Source organism: Capricornis sumatraensis, chromosome 3 (genome assembly GCF_032405125.1).
Source record: "Capricornis sumatraensis isolate serow.1 chromosome 3, serow.2, whole genome shotgun sequence".
Classification (NCBI taxonomy): domain Eukaryota; kingdom Metazoa; phylum Chordata; class Mammalia; order Artiodactyla; family Bovidae; genus Capricornis; species Capricornis sumatraensis.
In genome coordinates, this window is record NC_091071.1 from 164,079,955 (window position 1) to 164,102,460 (window position 22,506).

Below are 22,506 nucleotides of genomic sequence, written 5' to 3' on the forward strand. Positions count from 1 at the left end.
TGTTTCCTTTTCATGATTAGTACTTTTTTAATTTTTTAACTCTTTACCTACATAGTTGGTGGAATTTGAGCAGACAAATATGAGGGAAGAGCACTGCACAAAGGAAGAGAGAGCAAGTCTGAGCCTAGGCCCTGGTGTCAGAGAGGGAAGATCTGAGTCCTGTTGTGTTGGGATGGCATGGAGTTTGAGCTCTAATGGGGGGAGGGCAATGAGACAAAGCGGGATGGGGTGGGGGAGCCATACTGAGCCTTCAAATATGAACATTATTCTGGAGGAACCAGAGGCACAGCCAGAATATTTATGAACTTAAACAAGACTTATTAGTCCTCCTTCCAACACCAAATTTGTCCCTTCTCCTCCTCAGCCCTGTTCACTTACCACCACTTCCAGACAGCTCTGGCCTCCTCAGCCAGAATCCTGGGTGATATCTTCCTTCCCTATCCCTGCATTCAACTGGTTGCCAGGTCTGATAGATTCTATGGTCTAAACATCTCCAACAAGGACCTTTCTATTTCAAGCCCAACTGCTGCCACCTTTGTTCAAGATCTCACATCTCTTAATGGGAATCCATCAGTCACCTCAAGGGTTTCCCAGCCTCTGCTGCTGCTGCTGCTGCTGCTAGTTTTCTCCATATCCAGTCCATTCCTATAGCAGCTAGTGTCCAAAATGGCAATTATTCAGACCTCTCCACAGCTTAAAAACCCTCAACAACTCCCCAGTGCCTCTAAGATAAAAGAAAAACTCTTTCACATGGCTTGTCCTCTTTCTGATTTGCTTGCTCATTCTTCCAGGCTCAACTCAAGCCTCATCTGCTCTAGAAGCCTGCCTTGAATCACCTCTCCCCAGGGCACAGTCAGGAGAGCCTTGGCTGGACTCCTGGGATAACTGTGGCACCATCTGTCCTGGCCAGACAGGCCTGTCTCCCCCAGAACCATGAACTCTCCCAGGTAGGAACTTTGCTGTATTTAGGTTTTTATGGGTATAGTGTCTTGTATGTGGTTTCCAAGAACACAAGATGACCTGATACCAGCTCTGCAGCCTCCATCTCTCACCCATGATCCCTGGGCTCCAGTCACTCTGGGTTTCTTTTTTGCATCAGTGTACGCTACATAGTGCAGACCTCTTTTCTTCTCAGCTCTTGCCCATAAGATGCCCACTTTCTCTTCCCCAGCGCATTCTCTTCTGTGCTTCCAAAGTGTCATCTCTCTCTCTCATAGCACTTAACAGATTGAAGCTTTTTGAGGGCAAGAACTTTATCTTCATAGAACCTTCTAGAACATAATAGGCGCCAAAGAAATTTTCAAAATGAATGTGGTGGTGCTCCGCACCTTTGCCGCTGTCTGATTTTTGCACTTGAATTCACGAAAGGTAAATAGGGCCCTTTTTTTCCCCTTTCTTTTCATTTTCAAGACCTTAGTCTGGTGTACATGTTAAAGGAGCCAGCTTAGGTGTTCAGTTGGGTGGCATTCCTAGCCATCTTCCAGGGGAGTTGGTAAATACCAGATGCAACGCCACAAATATCATTTTGGTCACAGAATCATGGTTGGTTCAACCCGTCTTTTACTTATTTTTAAACATTTTCTGAATAGAGGCGAAGAACATGGTCTTTGGCTTCAGAGAGCCTGGGTTTCAAAGCAGACTTCGACACACTGGCTTTTGGATCTTAAAAAATGGGAATAATATTACAGGCCTGGAGTTGTTTTAAGAATTCAACCAGACGGTGTACAGCATTCGGCACCAGCATATGCAAAGATGCTCTGTACCCAATGGGTAGCCACAGTTAGGCAGGGAGAATGGATTTACGGCCCAAAGCTGCAGATGGCGATGGTTTGGGCCCCTAGTCCTGCCTAGGCTGCATTACTCTCCTCAGGACCCCCACCCCAGCCGGCTCGGACCCCCTTTCTCTGGTGGAGGCCTCTCTGGAGCTCCGAGGCTGCGAACGCGGCAGGGGAACCGAGTGTGGGCGGAACTCGAGTGCAGCGGAGGGAGGCTTCCGGGGGAGCCGCAAGGGCAACGGGTCGGCGGAGGCAGAAAAGCGTCGGACGCCGGGCAGATCATGGACGCTTGACAACCTGCGGGCAGGCGCCGGGAGGCCAAGCCAGCGACCGAGACGACAGAGAGGCGGCCGAGGACAGGTAGGGGCCGGCTAGAGGGTGGGGCCCGGCGCGCCAGGCGCGGCTGGGCGGTCAGGCCTAGCGCCAGCCGTGGGAAAAGCCCGCGGCCACACCGCCCCGCCCCCGCCCCGGAGCGCGCCCCTCTGCTCCTCACCCTGCACCCGCGGCCCTGCGCGGTACACGCTGCCCGCCCTAAAGCCCACCCCAGCCCGCGACTCTCAGCGTCCGCACTGTGCTTGCTCTCGCTTCTCCACCCGCAAAGGCTGCGGCTTTGCCCCTCTGCGGTCCATGAAAATAGCGCCCCCCGCAGGACGGGAATTCTCCCCTGAGTTCCTAGCCGCCTCCTTGGGCCCTCCCACTCCAGAAGAAAGCGGTTATCAGCGCCTCCTTATTATCTCTTTGCCCCCACGGGGTTTGCTTTTTAGGCCGAGATTTTTTTTTGAGGGACCGAAGTTCTGTCCATGTTTTTACCCCTTCTCCATCCCCTATCATTCAGTGTCTTCACACATCTCCACTTGGAAGGGAGGTTTTTGTTTTTTCCTCTCCGAACACATCACCTTCCCCCGACATCTCCCTCATACCCTCTACTCTTCTCCCTCCAGTTTCCCCTTTCCTTAGCAACCTTTATGCCTTTTATTTAGCACTTCATTTTTTTCTGTTTCCAACAAGACCTTCTAAGTAACCCTGGTGAAACGACTTGCTTGTTCCTGTAATACTATGAAAGGACTGCAGCTCTTGGTGCCTGCCTCCAAAGGAAAACTTAGTTTCTGTTGTAGCAAGCTATCCTTTTTCGGTTTGTTCTCTTCTTCCCTCTACTACTCCTTCATTTTGTCACACTGCCCAGGATATATCATTCTTAGAGAAGTAATTCCTGTAGAGTAGATATACAGTGTGTGTATGTTCACATACACTCAGCTTGTTGTCAGTAGATTTTACAATCGAGGAACCCTCCTGTCCTAATGTCTTCAGGATGGCTATCTTCATTGTTTCCTCAAATCTTTTTATTGTTTTCTGGAGGTGTTCTACAAATTCTGAAGTCGTATTTGGTGAAATGTTACATACCAGCAGGAGGCCAAATAAAGGGATTTTCCACATGGACTTAAACAGCATGTGTGCATGTATTTTCTTAGTTTGAATATGTTGCTCTTTATCTTTCAAGTTGATTCCCCCTCCCCTTTTCTATTCAGTCAGTGATATTTTTTATTAAATGCATCATCTTTGTTGTCTGCCTTTTATTTTTCCTTATCTGTAGCTGGTTGTAGGTGGGATTCTAATGACACAATGGAAGCTATAACTGATTGCTTTTGCTTACATCTGATGCCTCTGTGTTTTGACAAGAGTCTCTGCTTCTTAACCAGAGTCTAAAAATGAGGTGAATATAAGACAGCTACTGAGATACTCCTGTGTGTTTCTTCAGGTCCTGGTTAGGTTTAAGGGCTTCGAAGGTGCTGCCTTTGGGGAAGGTTCAGATGGAATAAAGTGGCTTTTATTAAATGTTTCAAACCTCAGAAAAAGAACCAAATCCCTGTAACTCCAGGTTAGACCCTACCATGTCACAAAGTGAGATCTGGACTCAGGAGCTGTTTTTTCGTTTTGAATACTACAAAACTATTCTGATGTCTGATCGGGCATGAAATAAGCATAGATTTTGCAGAGGAGGAGGAAGAATGACTGAAATGCTTTCTTTTGGACAGATCTCAAGGCCAGAGAATGGCAGGTGAACAGAAGCCCTCAAGTAACCTCCTGGAACAGTTTATCTTACTAGCCAAAGGTACCAGTGGTTCAGCCCTCACTGCTCTCATAAGCCAAGTTTTGGAGGCTCCTGGAGTATATGTCTTCGGAGAACTGCTGGAGCTGGCCAACGTGCAGGAGGTAAGGGCAATTTTCAGACAATTTCTCTGTCTTCTTTGTTTTAAACCTTCCCGAGATTCTCCAGGCTTCCAGGGATTATTGGTGCTGAAGCATTGTGGACCTGTGAGGTGCTATTTTTGAGTGAGGGATGGGAATTGGTGAGCCAGGGGAAGTGAATGGGGATGAAATTCTGGGTTCCTTCTGGTCAGTATTTTCATCTGAATTTGGAGTAAATTGAGATTAGTAGTAGCGTTAGTTGCTCAGTCATGTCCAACTTTTTGTGACCCCATGGACTGTAGCCTGCTAGGCTCCTCTTTCCATGGAACTCTCCAGGCAAGAATACTAGAGTGGCATTCCCTTTGCCAACGGATCTTCCTGACCCAGGGATCGAACCCTGGTCTCCTGCACTGCAGGCAGATTCTTTACTCTCTGAGTCACCAGGGAAGTGGTAGTAATTTGAAAGATAGGGGAAAAATCCAGTTGAACCTGATAAATTAGAAAAGTATAGTATCAGCATGAATGATGTTACTGGTAGTTTCAGTCATTCGTAGGGACAAAAAGCCTCTGGTATAAATATGGACATTGAAGATTGGTCAGGCACATACTAGCAGGAAGTATTTGTTATTGAGCATGAGATGGGCATGGATAAAGAATATATTATTTCTGTGAAAAGGGCAGTTGAGTGCTAAAGATGTGTAAAAACAATGTGACATGAAAAGCTGGGAAGTAGTTCTTTTTGCTTTGTTTGCTTGTTTGGTAGTGGTTATTAAAACCTTGGGTATCACCTTTGGTTGTTGTATCTTAAAAATGAGAATAATCAGGTGGAACAGAGCTGTAAAGGATCCCATACTTTTCCACCTCTGCTTTCCACCTAGGATATTTTCATATTTATTGATTGATGCTCTTATGTTGATTGATTTAAAAGTCTGGTGACATCTTTATTACATACTTTATTACATACCTTATTGTATTACATACTTTATTACACCAGGAGCTCTTGGTATGGAAGGCTGGCTTCCTCTACAGCGTCAGAACTTCTTCCTGGTTGCCCAGTGTTACTCCTGCTCTGCTGAAGGCTGCCATGTGCAGGTCTTGGTGGTCCTTGTTCTTGAGGATCAGGTGCATGATGCTACTTAGAGTTGCCCGGGCTTTCTTGTCGATGATGGTCCATGTAAATCGGGTGACTGACCTTTACTGGCTAGTTCTTCAGTTCATGACAGCAAGACAAATGCCTTTGCCATTGGCTGCTGGCTTCACGCTTATAGCCCTGCTGTGAGTCAGCCCGTTGTAGCAAAAGGAGTTGGGTCTTCCGGTTACTGAACTTGCTGTTGTACATGTGCTCATTCCTCTTGATTAAGAAGCTCGAGCAGTTCCCCTGGATCATCCTGTGCAGATGTATGGGTGTGGCATCAGTTCCTGTCCCTGTAACAGTTGAAAACAGAAAGACCCACTTTTTTTTTTTTGTAAATTTTTATTTAACATCAGACTGGCTTGCTGGACTGTAAGCTCTGTGAGGGTAAGGTCTATTCTGCTCCCTGTTGTTTTCTTAGAGCTTCTTATGTACTCTGACACACCATAGACTTTCAGTAAAAATTTAATTACCAGAGATAGAAAAGGAATCCTGTGAGGAAAATTTAAGAAAATTTGAGTTTTTTTTTTTTTTTAAGACTTAATTGTTTGAGATCAGTTTAGATTCACAGCAAAGTTGAGAGGGAGGTACAGAGAGTTCTAATGTATCCCTTGCTCTCATGCATGCATGGCCTGCCCGGTTACCAGTGTCCCCCACCAGTGTGGAATGTCACTGATGCATGACTGTCACCTGGAGACCAGAGTTTCTGTTAGGGTTCACACTTGGTGTTGTACAGTCTGTGGGGTCTGTGTGTGTGTGTGTGTGTGTGTGTGTGCTCAGTTGTGTCTGACTCTTTTGAGACCCTATGGACTACACAGCTCATCAGGCTTCTCTGTCCGTGGGATTTCCCAGGCAAGAATACTGGAGTGGGTTGTCGTGCCCTCCTCCAGGGGATCTTTCTGACCCAGGGATTGAACCCATGTCTCTTGTGTCCCCTCCATTGGCAGGTGGATTCCTTACCACGGCACCACGTGGGAAGCCCTTATGGATTTAGAGAAGCGTTTGATGGCATGTATCCACCATTACAGTATCAGGGAGAGCGTTTCACTGCCCCCAAGATTCTCCTCCTCCCCTCTAGTCCCTGACAACCACTGATGTTACTTCTCCCAGAATGTCATATAGTTGGAAACATACATATGTAGCCTTTTCAGATTGGCTTCTTTCACTTAGTAATACTGCATTTAAATTTCCGCCGTGCCTTTTTGTGGCTTGATAGGTCATCATCTTTCAAAAGAAGAGATGGCCAGGAGTAATTTGTTTCTTCAGGTTTGTGAAAAGCCTGAATGAATATAAACAAGTAGTTGTTTTTTATGGAAGTTTGGGTAAGAGGAGATGGATGCAAATTAAAGTCAGAAAAATGTTACTGATTTGGGCCAGTGGGCGAAATTTTGGAGTGTCTGCCCTAGAGAAAATAGTCTTTTATGGCTAGTTTTGAAATTGTCTGTCTGAAAAGTGGGGACTAGATTTGATGGTCTCATCCACTTCTGATTCAGGACCTCGGGAGATTCTTGATAATCTGAGAAGGTAGGCCAGGGTATTAGGATGCCAGAGTTCTCATTGGCGTGTTCAGCAGAGCACCTTTATCTTCCCACAGTTGATTTTCTTTCCATTTGTGAGCTGGGAATAAGCTAGTTGCCTTTCAGTGGTCAGAAATTACAGATGTAGTTTTTGGAACCTTTTAAAGTTGAGTGGTATTATTATTCTACAGAATGCCACTTGGTTCCTGTTTAGACTTTCCTGAGTTTGGTAAATTGGGAGAGTAACAGGTCATATTTGCGAGTAGGGAAAGCACATAGTTATGGTGATTGACAGCAGAGCAGAGCAGAGTAGAGCAGCTCTCAGCAGAGCAGGACCACTTTTCTTTTTCTTCCACAGGTGGCTCTTTGCCGTTAGTATTAGCGAGGAGTAGGTAATTTTAATGGACAGTTTTGTTTGGGGCTGTGCTGTGCTATCAAATCTTAGGCTTTGCTAATCTCCAGCATTCACAGTCTACTTGTAGTCCTGAAACTTGGAGCCACCCCTGTACTTTTTTCAGTTTGGATTAAGAGTGACTTACCCTGCACCCACCAAGCTGGGGTGTTGACAAAGCTGCCCCAGTCCTTGTTTCAATCATGGGGAATGCTGAGAAAATTCCACTTGCTCCCAGTGCTTATTACTTTGTGTGCATGTACGCGCATCTCTGTGACAAAAGTAGTTCCCTTGGGCAAGCTGGGTAGAGTGTGAAGTGTGTATTCCTGAGAGAGATAATTTAAATATGGGCCCTTAATAACCTTATTTATTTTTTCCCAAAGAATCAGAGTTGGGAGGGATCTCAGGGACCAAGCAATAAAACAGTACAGAACTGTGGCCCGTGATCACCTGCCCTCTGCTCAAATGCTGCAGTGATGGGTAGACAGCTCACTCTGTGAACTGTTTTCTTTTTTCCCTCCTCAGCTTGCAGAGGGAGCAAATGCTGCTTATTTGCAGTTGCTGAATCTGTTTGCCTATGGAACATACCCAGATTACATAGGTGAGTTGGTTAAGATCCTCCACAGACATCTCTTCATTATGTTACTCTGCCTGGATGTGTTGTCTTCCCGAGGGTCACAGAGGTCTGGGATATAATGGGGTGGGCGCTTACCTGGCTGTTTCTCATCTCACTGTGCTCTGTAGGTGACATGCCATGAGGACTTTGGTTCCCTCCTTTTATTTTCCAGTGGGTTAAAGGGGACTATGTTTATGCTCATCCATAAATACAGCCCTTGTTTTTTTTCAGATGAGATTCTTGAGGACTGGTGTTGGTAGAGCACTTGGAGTGTTTTGAAATGTCAGAATACCCATTTGGAAAGTCTTTAAGTGTTAAATATTATCTAAATACCATCACCATATTGAAGGTTTGGAAAATAGGGAAAAAAGTCACTTGTAGTTGTACCACCCATAACCACTTTTCGTTTTATGGTCCTGGACTTTTCCTCCCTTGTGCTTATGATTTCTATAGGTATAATTAGATTATGTGTGCAGTTTTATATCTTGCTTTATTCACTTATTTCATAGGCGTTTATCCATGTTTTACATCTTTATAGTCATTTTTAATATTTCATAATCTAATACTCCATAATCTACTTACCCAGTTCTCTTCTAGATCATTTGAGTCATTGTAAGTTATTGTACAGCATAGTCATTGTAACTGTCAGGAATGAAGTACATGCATGTCCAAACACTAACTTACATTCCACTCAAACCATTTTTGTCTGGCTTTCCTAGTTTATTTTAGTGGTATGACATAGACCTGGCATTTATTTTAGTGGTGTGACTCAAGGTCCTCACTGTGGTATCCCTGACTGCTCTTTTCTTGCACTTTCTTTCCCCTTGGTCACTTCCACTTAACTCTGTGCTGCCATCGCACTGGACAGTTTGCCACTTGACAGTTTTTTCTGACCTGCACTTTGTTCCAGTGAGTGAATCCTTTGTCTCCATCCTCACGAAAGAGCAGCATTTTACAGACTCTGGAACCGGGATTCTGGGCTTTTATACTCTGTCTCCACTTCCACCAGTTGTGTGTCCTTTGGCAAATTAAGTGATCTTCTGTACCTCAGTCCCCTCATCTGTCAAAGGGGAGTGATAAAAAGGTCCACAGTCCTGTATCTGCACTTCTTGGGCTGGATGTTTCATCATTTAGAATTTCAGGGATTCTAAAAAGGTTATATGATATTAAAAGTATGATGCATATACTTTTTTATGTAACACCCTTGAGAGATGTGGGCAAAACCGGTAATCAAACGCATTCAAGTTTTGCAGCAAAACAAATGACTATTCACAACAAATGGGATTAAAAAGCCTAATTCAGTTTAGGTCAGGAATTGGTACCACGTGAATTTCAGCAGGGTGCTCAAAGGGGAAAAAAGGCAGTTTGGATTCACCAATTGGAATCTAGAATTATGGGTAAGGAACCAAAGACATTAGGAATCTGATTTGTGGGGTGGTTGTGAGGACTCCCTGGTTGTGTGTGTGTACGTGTGTATCTGTGTGTACACTTGCACTAAGTACAACTTGCCGTCTGTTCCCTTGGCTGCTGTCATCGCTGTTGTTTTCATTATTACTGTTGCTCACATTGTGCCCGTCCTTCCACAGTCATCTGAAGCTCCACCTTTTTTTCTGTTTTTCTATCTCCCCAGTCTGATTGCACTCACTTGTGTGCTCTCTTTTTCCCTTTGTTCTTCTCACCCTCTTGTCGTCTTCTGGTAACTTGTACCTTTCTTCTGGTAGTTGTCTTGCATTTGTAGCTGTTGAAACGTCAGGTGACAACTAAGGACAAGTCCAGGGCCATTGAGTTGCCCAGCTCTGGGTGGTGGTTGGTGCTCCTGGAGTTGTGGGGTGCAGCAGCCCCAATAAGGCCCATCTTATTCCCCTTGAATCACTTAAGATAGTGCATTGCACATAACAGGTACTCTGGGAAGACATTGAAAATAGTATTCCATTAAGATAATTTTCATATCATTTTGTGCAGTCATGCCTGGCTTCTTAGGAGACCCAGCTTAGGTGTAGACATTCAGTTTTTTTCTTCTTTGGAAGCACATGGTCTTTGAGTGAAGACAGGAGGCGCTGATGGAACATTTGCCTCATGAGTAAGTGCAGAGTCATGACAGTGATTCAGTAGTAGGTTTGATGTGGGGAGTTTGTGTGCTTATTCCATGAAGAAATCCTAATTTTGTTTTGTGTCTTGATTTTTGTGGTGGGTGGGACTGAGCAGCCAACAAGGAGAGCCTGCCAGAACTGAGCACAGCTCAGCAGAACAAGCTGAAGCACCTCACCATCGTGAGCTTGGCGTCGAGGATGAAGGTACGGCCCCAGCCCTTTCCTGTCTTCTTCCTCACCTCGAGGCAGGTATCTCGTTGGCATCAGTGTGGAAACTCCCAGCTGCACACGGCAGAGTTGCATCATAAATGCATAAAATTTGCCTGGCAAAGGACAAAAGAGAATAAGATAGCAGTTAAAATAGTGTAGATAATTACTCACGATTCTGTTTAGGAAGAGTATGCCCAGGAGTGATGTGAATCAGCAGGTCTCAGTTCTGGCATGCCGTGGTACCCCACGTGCTCGAGCATTTGCCATGCTTAAAGGAGACTGCTGTTTCAAGATACAGATTTTTCAAACAGCAAGGCATCTCAAGGCAAGTTAGCCACTTCAGCTGTTGCTCAATACACAGTGAACTGTTCCCGTGCTGGAGGAATAACTTGTATGTTGGACTTACTGAGAGGTCGATTTTTTAATAGGCTGCCTTCCTCTGGGGATTTTCAAGGTTGAATATACTAACTGGAACTTTTTCCCTATGCTAACTTCTGACCCTAACCTCCTGTAAAATACCACTCCACTATATCTCTGAGTTCTTTGCTCCACTCAGTTTAGATGACATGCAACCATCTGCTCATAGCCATTAACAAAGAAGATCCAGGTTCAGTCAATTTATAGTTGGTTTTTGGTTCTCTGCTCAATCCTAACCTAAATTTCTTCAGTTTTCGTGAAGCTGTGCCTTTGAAAAAGCTTGCTCTTTGTATTTTCCCTCTGTGATTGAGCCAGAAAGATGTATATTTGTTCTTGGATTGTTGTTTTCACTTATTAATATTATTTTATCTGGTCTAATCACAGATTTCTGATTCTCAGCTGGGCATTACAGGTGGGAGGCCTGTTTTGTTAGGGAATGAGGACCTGAACTCTTTTTTTTTTTCTTTTGTCCTGATCATGGACTTCTCAAGTATAGCAAAGAGTAGTAGTGACTCTTTACCTCGTTTTTGCAACCTCTCATTGTAAGCCCATGTACCAACTCTGGATTTCAGACCTTTAGTCATAGAACACCCCTCAGATAGGTTTGTCATATTCTCTGCATACATCTTCCTTCTGTCTGTTTCTGCAGATTTGATTGCTCTGTTAATTTTCAAGCGAATAGTGATGTGTCAGAGGAATTGCAGAAAACTGGGTATTTAAATATCCAGTTTCCTTGGAGTTATGCAGAATTTTGGTACAGCCCATTACAGGACTACTATTGGGGAGTTGACTTTGTTGGGTAAGAGACTAAGAAAGCAAATGTAAATTTCAGGATGACCTTTGAGCTGGCAGTACCCAGTGGCCACTTGTAGGTGGGTGTGTTAGCCTCTAAGTTTTTAAAATTTGTGCTCTGCTGGGCAAGCAGCCAGTTTGTCTCTCTGGTGTCTGAGATTGTTGGGAGTTTTTTGATGACCTAGCATGTTACACAAATTCTGCAAGCTTCCAGAAGGCAGCACAGTGCCAGATACTGAGTATTTTTCTCTTCTCAGCTGAAAAGTGAGCAACGTCCACTAGGCAGAGGATGGAGGAGAATGCATTCCTAAGATACTGTGGGTCTGGTTTGGATCCCACTGGTCTCACAGCTCTTTTATCCATCTCTTGTTGCCATGAGTGAAAGTCGCTCAGTCGTGTCCGACTCTTTGTGACCCCATGGATTGTGTAGTCCGTGGAATTCTCTAGACCAGAATTACTGGAGTGGGTAGCCTTTCCCCTCTTTAGGGGATCTTCCCAACCCAGGATTGGAACCCAGCTCTCCTGCATTGCAGGCAGATTCTTTACCAGCTGAGCCACCAGGGAAGCCCAGATCTCACCGCACTGTAAATGTTACTAATTACCACTGGACCGCACTTCCCAAAGTCCTGAGGCAGACGTTGGCTATCTGGGTAATAACTGGAATTTTCTTGAATGTTTACCAGTGGTTTTGTAAGTATGACGCACACCTTCTCTACAGTGTATCCCTTACTCCGTGCTGCTGAGGGACCTGGAGATGCGGAACCTCCGGGAACTGGAGGACCTCATCATTGAGGCGGTCTACACTGACATCATCCAGGGCAAGCTGGACCAGCGAAACCAGCTGCTGGAAGTGGATTTCTGCATTGGCCGTGACATCCGAAAGAAAGATATCAATAATATTGTCAAGACCTTGCATGAATGGTGAGGCTCAGAGAAGGAGGCGCCCCCATCTTTGTTGTTGTTTAGTCGCTAAGTTGTGTCTGACTCTTTTGTGACCCCAAGAGCTGCAGCCTGCCAGGCTCCTCTGTCCATGGGATTTCCCAGATGAGAATCCTAGAGTGGGTCGCCATTTCCTTCTCCAGGGGATTTTCCCGACCCAGGGATTGAACCCACATCTCCTGCACTGTAGGCGGATTCTTGACCACCGAGCCACCAGGGAAGCCAACTGCCCCCTGCCACCCGCCTTTAGGAAGGGCATATCTAGCCTGGCCTTTGTGCTTCTCTTTGGGGAAATGTGGTCTTCAGGTATCAGCGGGGGCTGCCTGGGTGCTGGGACCTTAGGACAGCAAGCAGGGTGTGAGCTGCATTTGTGACTATAGCTTTGTGACAGCAAGAATCACTTCAGGCTGCCTAATGTCATAGTTGTAAAATTGTTCTTGTCCTGTGCAAATGGGGGCTATTTAGCAGCAGGCTGTGAAGTGCCCAGGGTTGGCAGGTGGAGTCTCTTAAGCCTGACACTGATCCTATTGCTTTGCAGACTCACCCTCAGCCTTTGACCAAGCTAGGGAATTTGTGTCAGTAAGACTTTGTGGATAAGAGAACCATATTCAGCATCAGTAACATTGGGCTAGCGTTTGTAAAACACCGTGAGGGATATTGAAGACAAGGAATGGGTTATTCTGAATTGGGACATAGACTCAGGTATAGAATATTTGATAACCATATTCTGGTATATAAAAAGGAGTGGGATATTTGCACATATGCTATTTTAATGGAATTGGATGCTTGTGAGAGCTGTTGCACATTCCCATTCTACAAGAATTTGTTATAGTTATTAAAAACCAAGTTGTGAAGGAGGGCCAGGATGAGAGTATAGTTGGAGGTGAGGAGAGTACAGTTGCAGGTGGGCTCATGGCATGTTTGAGATCATGAAGCAGGGCAGGTCAGCTTTGTGCAAGGGGTGGGGGTGAAAATTGTCTTTAAGCAGACTGACTCTCAGACTGACTCTCCGGCTTAGCTGCTGCTGCTCCTGCTGCTGCTGCTGCTGCTGCTGCTAAGTCGCTTCAGTCATGTCCGACTCTGTGCTACCCCATAGATGGCAGCCCACCAGGCTCCGCCGTCCCTGGGATTCTCCAGGCAAGAACACTGGAGTGGGTTGCCATTTCCTTCTCCCGGCTTAGCCGCAGGAGGTGTATATCCAGGGAGGTACGGCCCAGCTTTGACCTTCTAGAGGTCCAAAGCCCTCTGAGCTTCCCTCGCTGCAGCTCCTGTCAGACCCCCGGGCTGTTGCTGCCCACGCTTTACCCCGGGTTCTGTCCTAGGTGTGACTCTATACATCTTCCCTTTACAACATGTGACACAAACAGGAGCTTTCAAAAGAATGTAAAACTGTTAAGTCAGAATAGATGGGAAAGAAACTTACAAAATACTCCTAACGTGAACATGGTCTGGAAGAGAAGCTTTCGGTGTCTAGTCCTGCTGAAGTTGGCTGTCTGTTTCTGTCTTTGAGATGACCAACACAGTTTTCACCTCCAACATCTGGCGTCAGCGTATTTGCACTCAGGGCTCTCCTAGCTCCCAGGGTGCCACGAATTCTTACCCCTTGTTTTTAGGCATTGGAGTTAGATTTGAAACAAAGCTGGTACATAGAGTGATATCACAGGTACGGCAGAATGTTCACAACTGCTGACTCTGAAGTGGAGGGGAGGTGGGTATTTACTGTACTATAGCTTCAACTTTTTTTTTTATATTTAAAAATTTGCAAAATAAAAAGTGTGGAAAATGAAATAATGAGGAGGTGGGTGGCAACCAGGAAGTAACACACTTCTAAGAAAAAGGGCAATCTTCAAAATAGAATGCTTTTAGAAAATAATTTTTTCTGTTGAGAAAACTGATCAGTCATTGCCACCTGTGCAGTCTCTCCTAATTCCTTTAATTGCATGGTCTGTGTCACTTTCTTGTGGGACACAGAGGTTGGAAATTGAAGCTGTATTCTAAGAAACCACCCCAGGGACTTCCTTGGTGGTCCTGTGGTTAAGACTCCGTGCTCCCACTGCTTGGGGCGTGGGTTTTATCCCTGGTTAGGGAACTAAGATCCTGCATTCTGCATGCCATGGTCAAAAATAAACTCTTGGGAAATCGCTCCATGTCCTCTGTGTTTGTTTCCATATGCCCTGTCTTATGTATTTAGTAACAACCTGTCTTATGGCAGGAGTGAAGGGGCAAGAGCCCCTGCAGATGGAATGTTCCAGCAAGTGTCTATGGAGCTGGGGAGGGAGATTTGGGAGACTGGTGGACTCCCAGGCTTCTCTGCAGCTCGGGGCTGGTTCTCTTCTGTGTAGGTGTGATGGCTGCGAGGCAGTCCTGCTGGGCATCGAGCAGCAAGTTCTGAGAGCCAACCAGTACAAGGAGAACCACAGCCGAACTCAGCAGCAGGTAGAGGCCGAGGTAAGGCAGGGACTGTCTGTCCCCACTCCCAGGTATCCCTGTTTGTTCCTTGTCTCCTGAATCTTGGCATAGATGAAGTGCTCACAAGTGGGCCTTGGGCAAGGTGCTTGTGTAGAGGACAGTGTGACCCATCCCTGGGCTTGGTGCTCTCCGTCTCCTTTCTGATTCCCGGTCGCCAGAGGGTGAGTGGGCTTGGAGACCAGCATGTTGTAATTCCTTAGCTCACACACACTTTGCAGCTGCACAACACAAGAAACGAGTTTGGGGATGGCCTTCAGGGTGGGTGGAGAGTTGATGGTTACTAGGCTGGGGGGAGGCACCTGGCATCCAGGCCTAATGCTGTGCTCCTCCGCTGTGTGGTGGTTACGCCGTGTTCATTTTATTCTCTAATCTGTGTGTGTTTGTCATAACCTTTGAAAATGCATCATATGTTTTATCCTGAACAAGAAAGAAAGGGAAAAAATTCAATGGATGGAACACAAGTGAAGGTAAAAGTGTGTGATTGTGGTATTAGACACCTGGTTATTCAGGACAGTTTCATCCTCTGGGAGACGCAGGCTCCAGCCCTGCATCTGAATGGGCGTTTGTGAGCCTGTAGCCTGGACACCCGTGGGAGTCATCTCCCAATTTGTTTGGAGCTCTGAAGATCAAAATTTTAGCACTGAAAGTTCTTTTCTGGTATGGTGGAGCTTGAGGCATTAATGATATTTAATGAATTTTAAAAGTCAGGTGTCCTAGAGTATGGCAGACTGGAACCCAGAGTTAGAGGTAAGGAACATAAGAAATAGGTGGTCATGTCTTTCAAAGGGGGATTTGTGAAATTTGAAGATTTCCCCTACTCTTGTATGTATTTCTTGAAAATAAAACCTGTATCTTATTTAAATTAAAACCTGATCTTTGTAAGACCAGCTCTTTGTCCCGTGCCTTATGCATAATAAGTGCTCAAATGATTGTTATATATTTCAGGCACACCCTGTAAGTATCAGAGAACTGCCGAAGTCTGCTTTTCACAAACTAGAGAGAATTTATTTTATGTGCACAAACACTCGTGTATACTACACAGGCACACCTACTCTGGGAATGTTCCACCTGTTGTAAATTTTTAACCCTACTTCTTGCAGGAGAAGTGTGATCTATATTTAGTTTAGCATTAGTCAAAGACAGATACAATTAGGAAAATAAGCCTGCAGTTTCCCTAATGAGCTCTGTGATCCCCTGTTGAAGATTGTAGTTTTTTCTCTGACCTGGGATGGATGTCTGAGTGAAGTAGGAAAGGCTAACCTCTCTCCTCTTCACCGACCTCTCTCTCTCCTCTTCACTGACTCTTCCCTATAAATCAGACCTAGGAAATAGGAGATTTAGAGGCAAAATGCCCACCTGACCCGGGATCACCTGAAATGCTCTTTAACCTGGTTGGTTGCCCAGGAGGAGCCTGATCACTGCTGGCTGCCCCAGTGTGGTTGAAGTGAAGTGAAAGTCACTGAATTGTGTCCGACTCTTTGTGACTCTGTGGACTGTACAGGCCATGGAATTCTCCAGGCTAGAATACTGGAGTTGGTAGCCTTTCCCTTTTCCAGGGCATCTTGCCAACCCAGGGATTGAACCCAGGTCTCCTGCATTGCAGGCGATTCTTTACCAGCTGAGCCACAAGGGAAGCCCAAGAATACTGGAGTGGGTAGCCTATCCCTTCTCCACGGGATCTTCCTGAGTCAAGAAGCGAACCAGGGTGATTGGACTGCTGCCAATTGTGTGGCAGGTGGTGGGCTTGATTGTGGTGGTTTGCCAAAATGAATGATACTAGTTGTAGAACTTTGAATGGCTCCAGTTTATTTCCATAATAAATGGCATCTGATGAAAGAAGGCACTGACTGCCTAATGTGGAAGCCCGACCAGTACTTAGACAACAGTGTGGACTTCTTAAAGTACGGTTATTAAACGAGAGAGCCAGCACGCGTGGACTTGCCGTCAGCAGTCCGCTGCTGGAAAACACAGCTGCTCCAGCTGGCAGGGCCTGATGCTGCCACCAGGTGGCAGTAAGGGCTTGCTTAAGTGCAAGAGAAAGAAATTTGGGCCAACTAAAGGACAGGGAAGCCTGATGTGCTGCAGTCCATGGGGTCACAAAGAATTGGACACAACTTAGCAATTGAACAGCGACAACAACCAAGGTTACCTCTACTACCAATTAAAGCAGCCTTCTAATTTGGTCTTTCCTGGTGGCTCAGACAGTGAAGAATCTGCCTATAATGCAGGAGACCTGGGTTTAATCCCTGGGCTGGGAAGATACCCTGGAAAAGGGCATGGATGCCCACCCCAGTATTCTTGCCTGGGAAATATCCCATGGACAGAGGAGCCTGGCGGGCCACAGTCCATGGGGTTGCAAAGAGTTGGACACGACTGAGCAACTAACACTTTGACTTTTCACTAATTTGATACTCTTCTAGGAAATCTAGAACAGACAACTATGAGAAGAGTGGGAGCGTGGCTAAAGCCCAGAGCCTAGTCAGTTTTTCTAAACGCCTGGCCTGGCTACTACCTGCAGGGTGCTGATTGTGCCCTGGCTGAAGGCACAAGAGGGAAGGTGCTCCCTGAGTGTTTGTTGACTTGGAAACAGATCTACCACCAAGTTGTAATTCTGTTCTATTCTGCTTGTACCTATGCTTCTGTTGCTTCTGTTGCTCTTAGCTTGTTTAGTCCTCTTCTCAGCTAAGTCGATCTGTGTTTATTTTTAAGTTAGATTGGTGTTCTCAGAGGGGAAACCTTCGTTTTTTTTCCCCTCAAATCTTATAACAGCAAACTTCTGGTGGCTATTAGCTTTAAGAGCCTTCCCTCGTAATGAAGTCAGCCCCATACAAACTGCCTAAGAATAATCTCTCCTTTTAGTCTTTCACAGAAATAACACTAATTAGTCACAATGCCAGCATACCTGCAGGAGATAGAGCAGTGACGTCACGAACTGTTTGTCATCTCCAAGCAAATGCTCTGGAGGGAGGTAATGATCACCTCCACAAAGTACCTCATCACTTATATTTGATTTTGGAATGTATTCTTCTTCCTATTTGAATGTGCTTATAAGTCTGATGTTCTGTGGAATGTCAACGTATAGCTCTTGCTGCATTTACAAAATAGGCCATTTTCCAGTCCGGTAGGTAATACAGCATAACTGGACAAAGTACACTCTTCTTTTTCAATATGGAGAATCTCCCAGAAGCTGAGTTAGTGACAGACCTTGAGCCCGTGGGCTGTTGGCGTGTGCTTCCCCGTGCCTCCTGGGAGACTTCTTGCCGTCTCCCTGGTCTCCTTTTCCCTGTGGCCCTTTCCCTACTGTGTGCTCTGCTGCTGTTGTCTGCCTTTGCTCAGCCCCACAGCTCAAAGGTGTTTTCCTGCCCGAGAGCTGTCTCGATTCTCCTTTTACCTGAATATCTAAAGTCTCTAGTAGAACTAGGCTGTGATTGTGTTAGCAGGCGCTCATAATCTGAGGGACCTGCCGAACTCTAGGTCATCTGGGGTAATGGGATGGCGCTGGCCTGCAAGCCAGACTGCTCAAGGAAGAAAATTAGAAGGCAGCACGACACTGAGGCCAAAGAAGCTCAGCCTGCAGGATATCAGTCATTGTTTCAAGGGTGCCTCTGTGAAGGCAGAGTTAGACTTCTCAGGATTGTTCCATGGAGCTGAGACAGACTTAACTGACGGACCTGCCTGAGTGGCCACTCTTGGGTTCTAGAAGGAGGTGTCTATGGTTAGACCTGGGGAGTTATAGAAAGCTGGTTGACTCTCCCTTTCAACTCTGAGAGTCTGTAACTGGCTCAGCAGTCTCCTTTGTAAGTTCCATGTGTTTAAATGCCAACAGTCAAACTGATTGAGCACGGTATATGCATAACGACCCATTGTGAGCCATGTCATGACCCCACCCCCACCCCATCCAGCTGAGAGGCCTTGTGAGGATAAAGGGCCTCATTTCTTCAGGAAGCCCTCTTTTCACCTGGGTCGTGTTTACCCAACTGTGGAGGGCTCAGCTTTGTCAGCATGTAGTCGTAACTACAGGAAGCCAGATTGGAACCCCTGAAACACAGAGGGGACACAGCATGTAGGAGGCCACCATCTCACAGTGAGAGGCGCTGCCAGGCAGTGTAATTGAGGGGAGACAGGTCAGCGTGGGTGAGTAGTCAGGGTGAGTTTGTGGAAGAGGTGGGGTCGGAGGGGGCTAGTGAAGGAGGAGGCCTGCCCAGGCTGGAATGACAGGGTGTGCAGGACAGGCAGCTAGGCAGAGGGAAATGACTGCTCCCGCGTGTGCGGTCGGGGACTTGGCGTGGCTCGAATGGAGGGCATGTGTTGTGAAGGGAAGGATGGTACAAGGTCTTGAGTGGTGTGTCAGAAATGGAAAACAAGCCAGATTTGTCTTTGAGGTAGGTCTCATTTCTTCATGTGGCATGCCAGTGTCACTAACCACCCCAAATATCAGCTTATTGGGAGATAGTTTCTATAAGAAACTGAAGAGGTAAATAGGCACTTGAATGCTTAGAGAACGTATCAAACCGGACAAGCCTTGGAGTGTTGTTTTATAAAGCAGTGATAACTGAGAAGTTACATTTCTTAATCTCTCCTCCACGGCCATCAAAATAGGCCTTGAAGTAAGAGAAAGAGCAGCAGGCTGTCCACTTGCTTCAAATTCTTCGCTCACTACCTCACCAAGTAACTCTCTTGAACAGGAGATAACAGAGTAGCGGTGAGCGTGGGAACGTGGGATGCCTGGGGTCCTGAGATGGCAAGTCTTGGCCTGGCAGACACTGGATGCACCCAGCCTTGGATTCGGTGGCCCTCTGTGTCCACTGTCCCCGTTCACAGCCCTCTGTTGATGGTCCTCTTAGAAATGTCATTGAGATGACTGAGGGGACAGCAGTTTTGAGGCGTGGCTGTTCCTACATCTCAGAACAACAAAAACAAAATGACCTGCAGTCTAGTCTAGGCCCATTTCGCAGATGACAGCTCTCCTCCAGGAACCTAATTTTTATGTTGCTTTCCTTTCTGCATTTGGACTGTCTCTTACTCAAGCTCCTGATACTCTGACTGTTGAGAAGTATTGACGGTGATAGCTCCCTTTTTGTTCTGTAAGAAACCAGGGCTTCTTCCCAGAGAACACAGAAGCCACCAAACAGACGAAGCTGCTTACTTTCTTACCAACAAGTGTACACTTTTCTCTGCACCAGCCTTCTCCTCTTCCTTCCTTCTAATGATTGGGGAAAAAAGTTGATATTTCCTCTTCTGTTTTTCTTCCCTTTGTTATTATTCTCAGCTAGCTGAAGGGCAAAGATATGAATGATCCTTTAGAACTGGCATTGGGAAACGTGTATAAATATGGGCATAGGAGCACACAGTTTGTAGGACAAGTTGGTACAGTCATGTTTCAGAAGGCAGTATAGCAGTAGTTAACTAAAGTAAAATGTGTAAACCCTTTGATCTGGAAAGCTCCACAGGTGTTCACAAAAGTATGCAGAGGCTGTTCATTGAAGCACCATACATAAGTGAAAAGCAAGCTAGGAACTAATTAAGAAATGGTAGAACATTCGTAGAACAGTACATCCATGTTACTGTATAGGATATGTTCAGGAGGAGGTGCTTAAATATCCATTAAGAAAGGTCTGCTGATTTTGACTACATTTTTTGTCATTGGTCACTTAGTTGGCTGAAGTTTACCTTCTAGTTGCTTATTCAAGAAAGAAAGTATTAGTTGCTCAGTCGTGTTCTTTGTGACCCCATGGAATGCAGCACACCAGGCTCCTGTGTCCATGGAATTCTCCAGGCAAGAATACTGGAGTGGGTTGCCATTCCCTTCTCCAGGGGTCGAACCCAGGTCTCCTGCATTACAGGCCGATTCTTTACCATCGGAGCCACCAGGGAAGCCGAAATAAAGGCTCGTGCAGTTGTATTCCAGAGTTCCTGTGAAAATAGTCTGCGGTTTCATACCTCAACAGCGGTCAGCTGAGTATAGCATCTTGTGTCACCCTTTCTTTTTCCATGGCCACTTCAGTCAGTGCTTTCTTCACCTGCTCTGTTGTACCTTTTTGCCAAATGGTCCACTACCACTTGGCTTGTTTCCCGTTTTCAACCAAGAAAGCATCATTCGTTCCGCTTTTCTGCTTGACTCATTTCCACATGCCTTCTGTGAGCAGCCCCTGCTCATTCTCCCCTTGTGTGGGTTTCTGGAGATAATCTCAGGTCTTCTTGCAGAGGGCTCTGGTTTCTTCGCTGAGTGGCCCCGGTTGTTGCAGGAGCAACTTGTGAGTTTCTGGCACGTACGAGCTGAGCACGCCAATTCTCTGTCTCCCTCCAGGTTACCAACATTAAGAAGACCCTCAAAGCTACCGCGTCCTCCTCGGCTCAGGAGATGGAACAGCAGTTGGCCGAACGAGAATGTCCCCCTCACGCCGAGCAGAGGCAGCCCACTAAGAAGATGTCCAAAGTGAAAGGTCTGGTCTCCAGCCGCCACTAGGGCCGGCTGGGGCAGCTGGCACTCACCAGGCCTGGGTCAGGTGGGGAGGGGACACTGAGGGCCTGCTTCCTCCCCTCTCCACCTTCCGTGAGTTCCAGACCTGCCCGTCCCCTCACCAGCGCCTCCCCCCTCGTTGGTACTGTTCCAGAAGAACCGTTAAAGTCCCTCCCCCCACCCCACCGCCCCTGTCCCCAGTTGCTCCCTTCAGACTCAGGGGCTCCACGGATGCCATCCCAACAGGGCTGACACTGCCCAGCTTCCCTCCAGGAGGTTCTTGTTTCTGTCTAAGGGCTTGTCTCCCTCCCAGTTTTCCTTTTGCTTCGTGTCATTTTGTCAGGCTGTTCATAAGCCGGAAGCAGCTTTAACTGGCCCACAGGGATGGGTGCTCTCTGAGTGAGGGGGCCGCATTCCTTCTCCAGCCCCTTGTACACAGTACCCACAGAGGTGTGGGCGCTCTCTAGTAGCCAGGTATCAAAATGCTTCGTTTTCCCTCTCCTGCCTTACCCCTTGTTGGCAGCTCCGATCAGGCCATGGAGGGATGCCGACGCTGGGCTGTGTTTACCAAACCTGCGGGTTTTCAGCCTCTTAATGCCCAGCTCCAATCTCTCATTAGCTGGGAGCACTGGGCTGTCTTTACCCCTGGTATCTGAGCACCAGTGCTGGGTTGCCATGGGTCTGCTGGGTGGCAGAAGTCTCTTCCAGCTTGGTGTTCTCTGGTGGCTTCGCTCCCTGCTGCCTTGTGACTACTCAGACTGGCCTTTGGTGTGAAGGCCCCGGCCGCCCACGGGGGCTGTCTGCCAACATTCACTCTCCCGAGGTCTTTAATTCCTCCCGGCTGCATCTGTGGTGGGGATGGTGTGTCGCGGCCCCTCCGGTGAAGGATTTGTTGCTGCTTCTGTTTCTTTCTTCCCACCCTCCCTGGCTGGTGCCCCAGAGCCCTCTGATGATGGCATTCTCCTGGCAAGAGAAAAGGACTTGACTAGTAGCCTTTCTGAACTTGAACAGTTTCAGGTTATATTTTAATTTTTTTTTTTTTTTTGTACAGGTTCTGATTCTAATACATTTCAACATGCCTTTTTTCCCCCTCGTGTCAATATTTGTTATAGACTAATCGCCGGGGGTTTTCACCTGCTTGGAGGGTGGTGTGTGTGTATGTGTGCGTGTGGTGGTGTTTGTTGGTTTTTTTTTTTAAGGGGAGGTGGAGGTCCTGGGCCGATATTAAAGAGAGAAAAAGCACATTTTAGAACAAAAAATAAACGTAGATTTAATGTATGTGACTGTAAAATGTGGGGTTGCATAGCTGGTGGATCTCAAGGGGCTGGAATTAGGGGGTTCAGGGAACAGGTGATACTGTGTCAGTGCCATGGTGAAGAACAGATTTCTCCTTTTTCCAAAATGTCCAGCAGCTGCCTGCCATTGACTGAATGTTAACAAAGTGTTCTTGTTTCCTTTCTTATAATCCATGTCCCCATATTACATGCCCAGCTGGAGGGTTTAATTCCCAA

General features: G+C 46.5%; 1 protein-coding gene across 2 annotated transcripts; it reads left to right on the top strand.

Moving 5' to 3' along the window:
• Positions 1 to 1,905: 1,905 nt before the first annotated feature.
• On the top strand, positions 1,906 to 22,060 carry COPS7B (COP9 signalosome subunit 7B). Of its 2 annotated transcripts, XM_068967761.1 has the most exons (7): positions 1,906 to 2,135; positions 3,809 to 3,986; positions 7,528 to 7,603; positions 9,824 to 9,912; positions 11,846 to 12,048; positions 14,409 to 14,514; positions 20,843 to 22,060. In XM_068967761.1, the coding sequence occupies exons 2-7, from the start codon at positions 3,825 to 3,827 to the stop codon at positions 20,999 to 21,001; spliced, it is 795 nt and encodes a 264-aa protein (XP_068823862.1). In that variant the 5' UTR covers positions 1,906 to 2,135; positions 3,809 to 3,824; the 3' UTR covers positions 21,002 to 22,060. The 2 variants fall into 2 exon arrangements, with proteins under 2 accessions (XP_068823862.1, XP_068823861.1); XM_068967760.1 differs by lacking the exons at positions 7,528 to 7,603; positions 9,824 to 9,912 and having other exon boundaries at positions 2,028 to 2,135.
• Positions 22,061 to 22,506: the final 446 nt, after the last annotated feature.

Bases quoted from the DNA above. Each gene is read 5' to 3' on its own strand.
- COPS7B (XM_068967761.1), top strand. From the start codon at position 3,825: ATGGCAGGTGAACAGAAGCCCTCAAGTAACCTCCTGGAACAGTTTATC. The intron at 9,913-11,845 runs GTACGGCCCCAG...CCTTCTCTACAG, and splicing joins GCTTGGCGTCGAGGATGAAG to TGTATCCCTTACTCCGTGCT. The intron at 14,515-20,842 runs GTAAGGCAGGGA...GTCTCCCTCCAG, and splicing joins AGCAGCAGGTAGAGGCCGAG to GTTACCAACATTAAGAAGAC.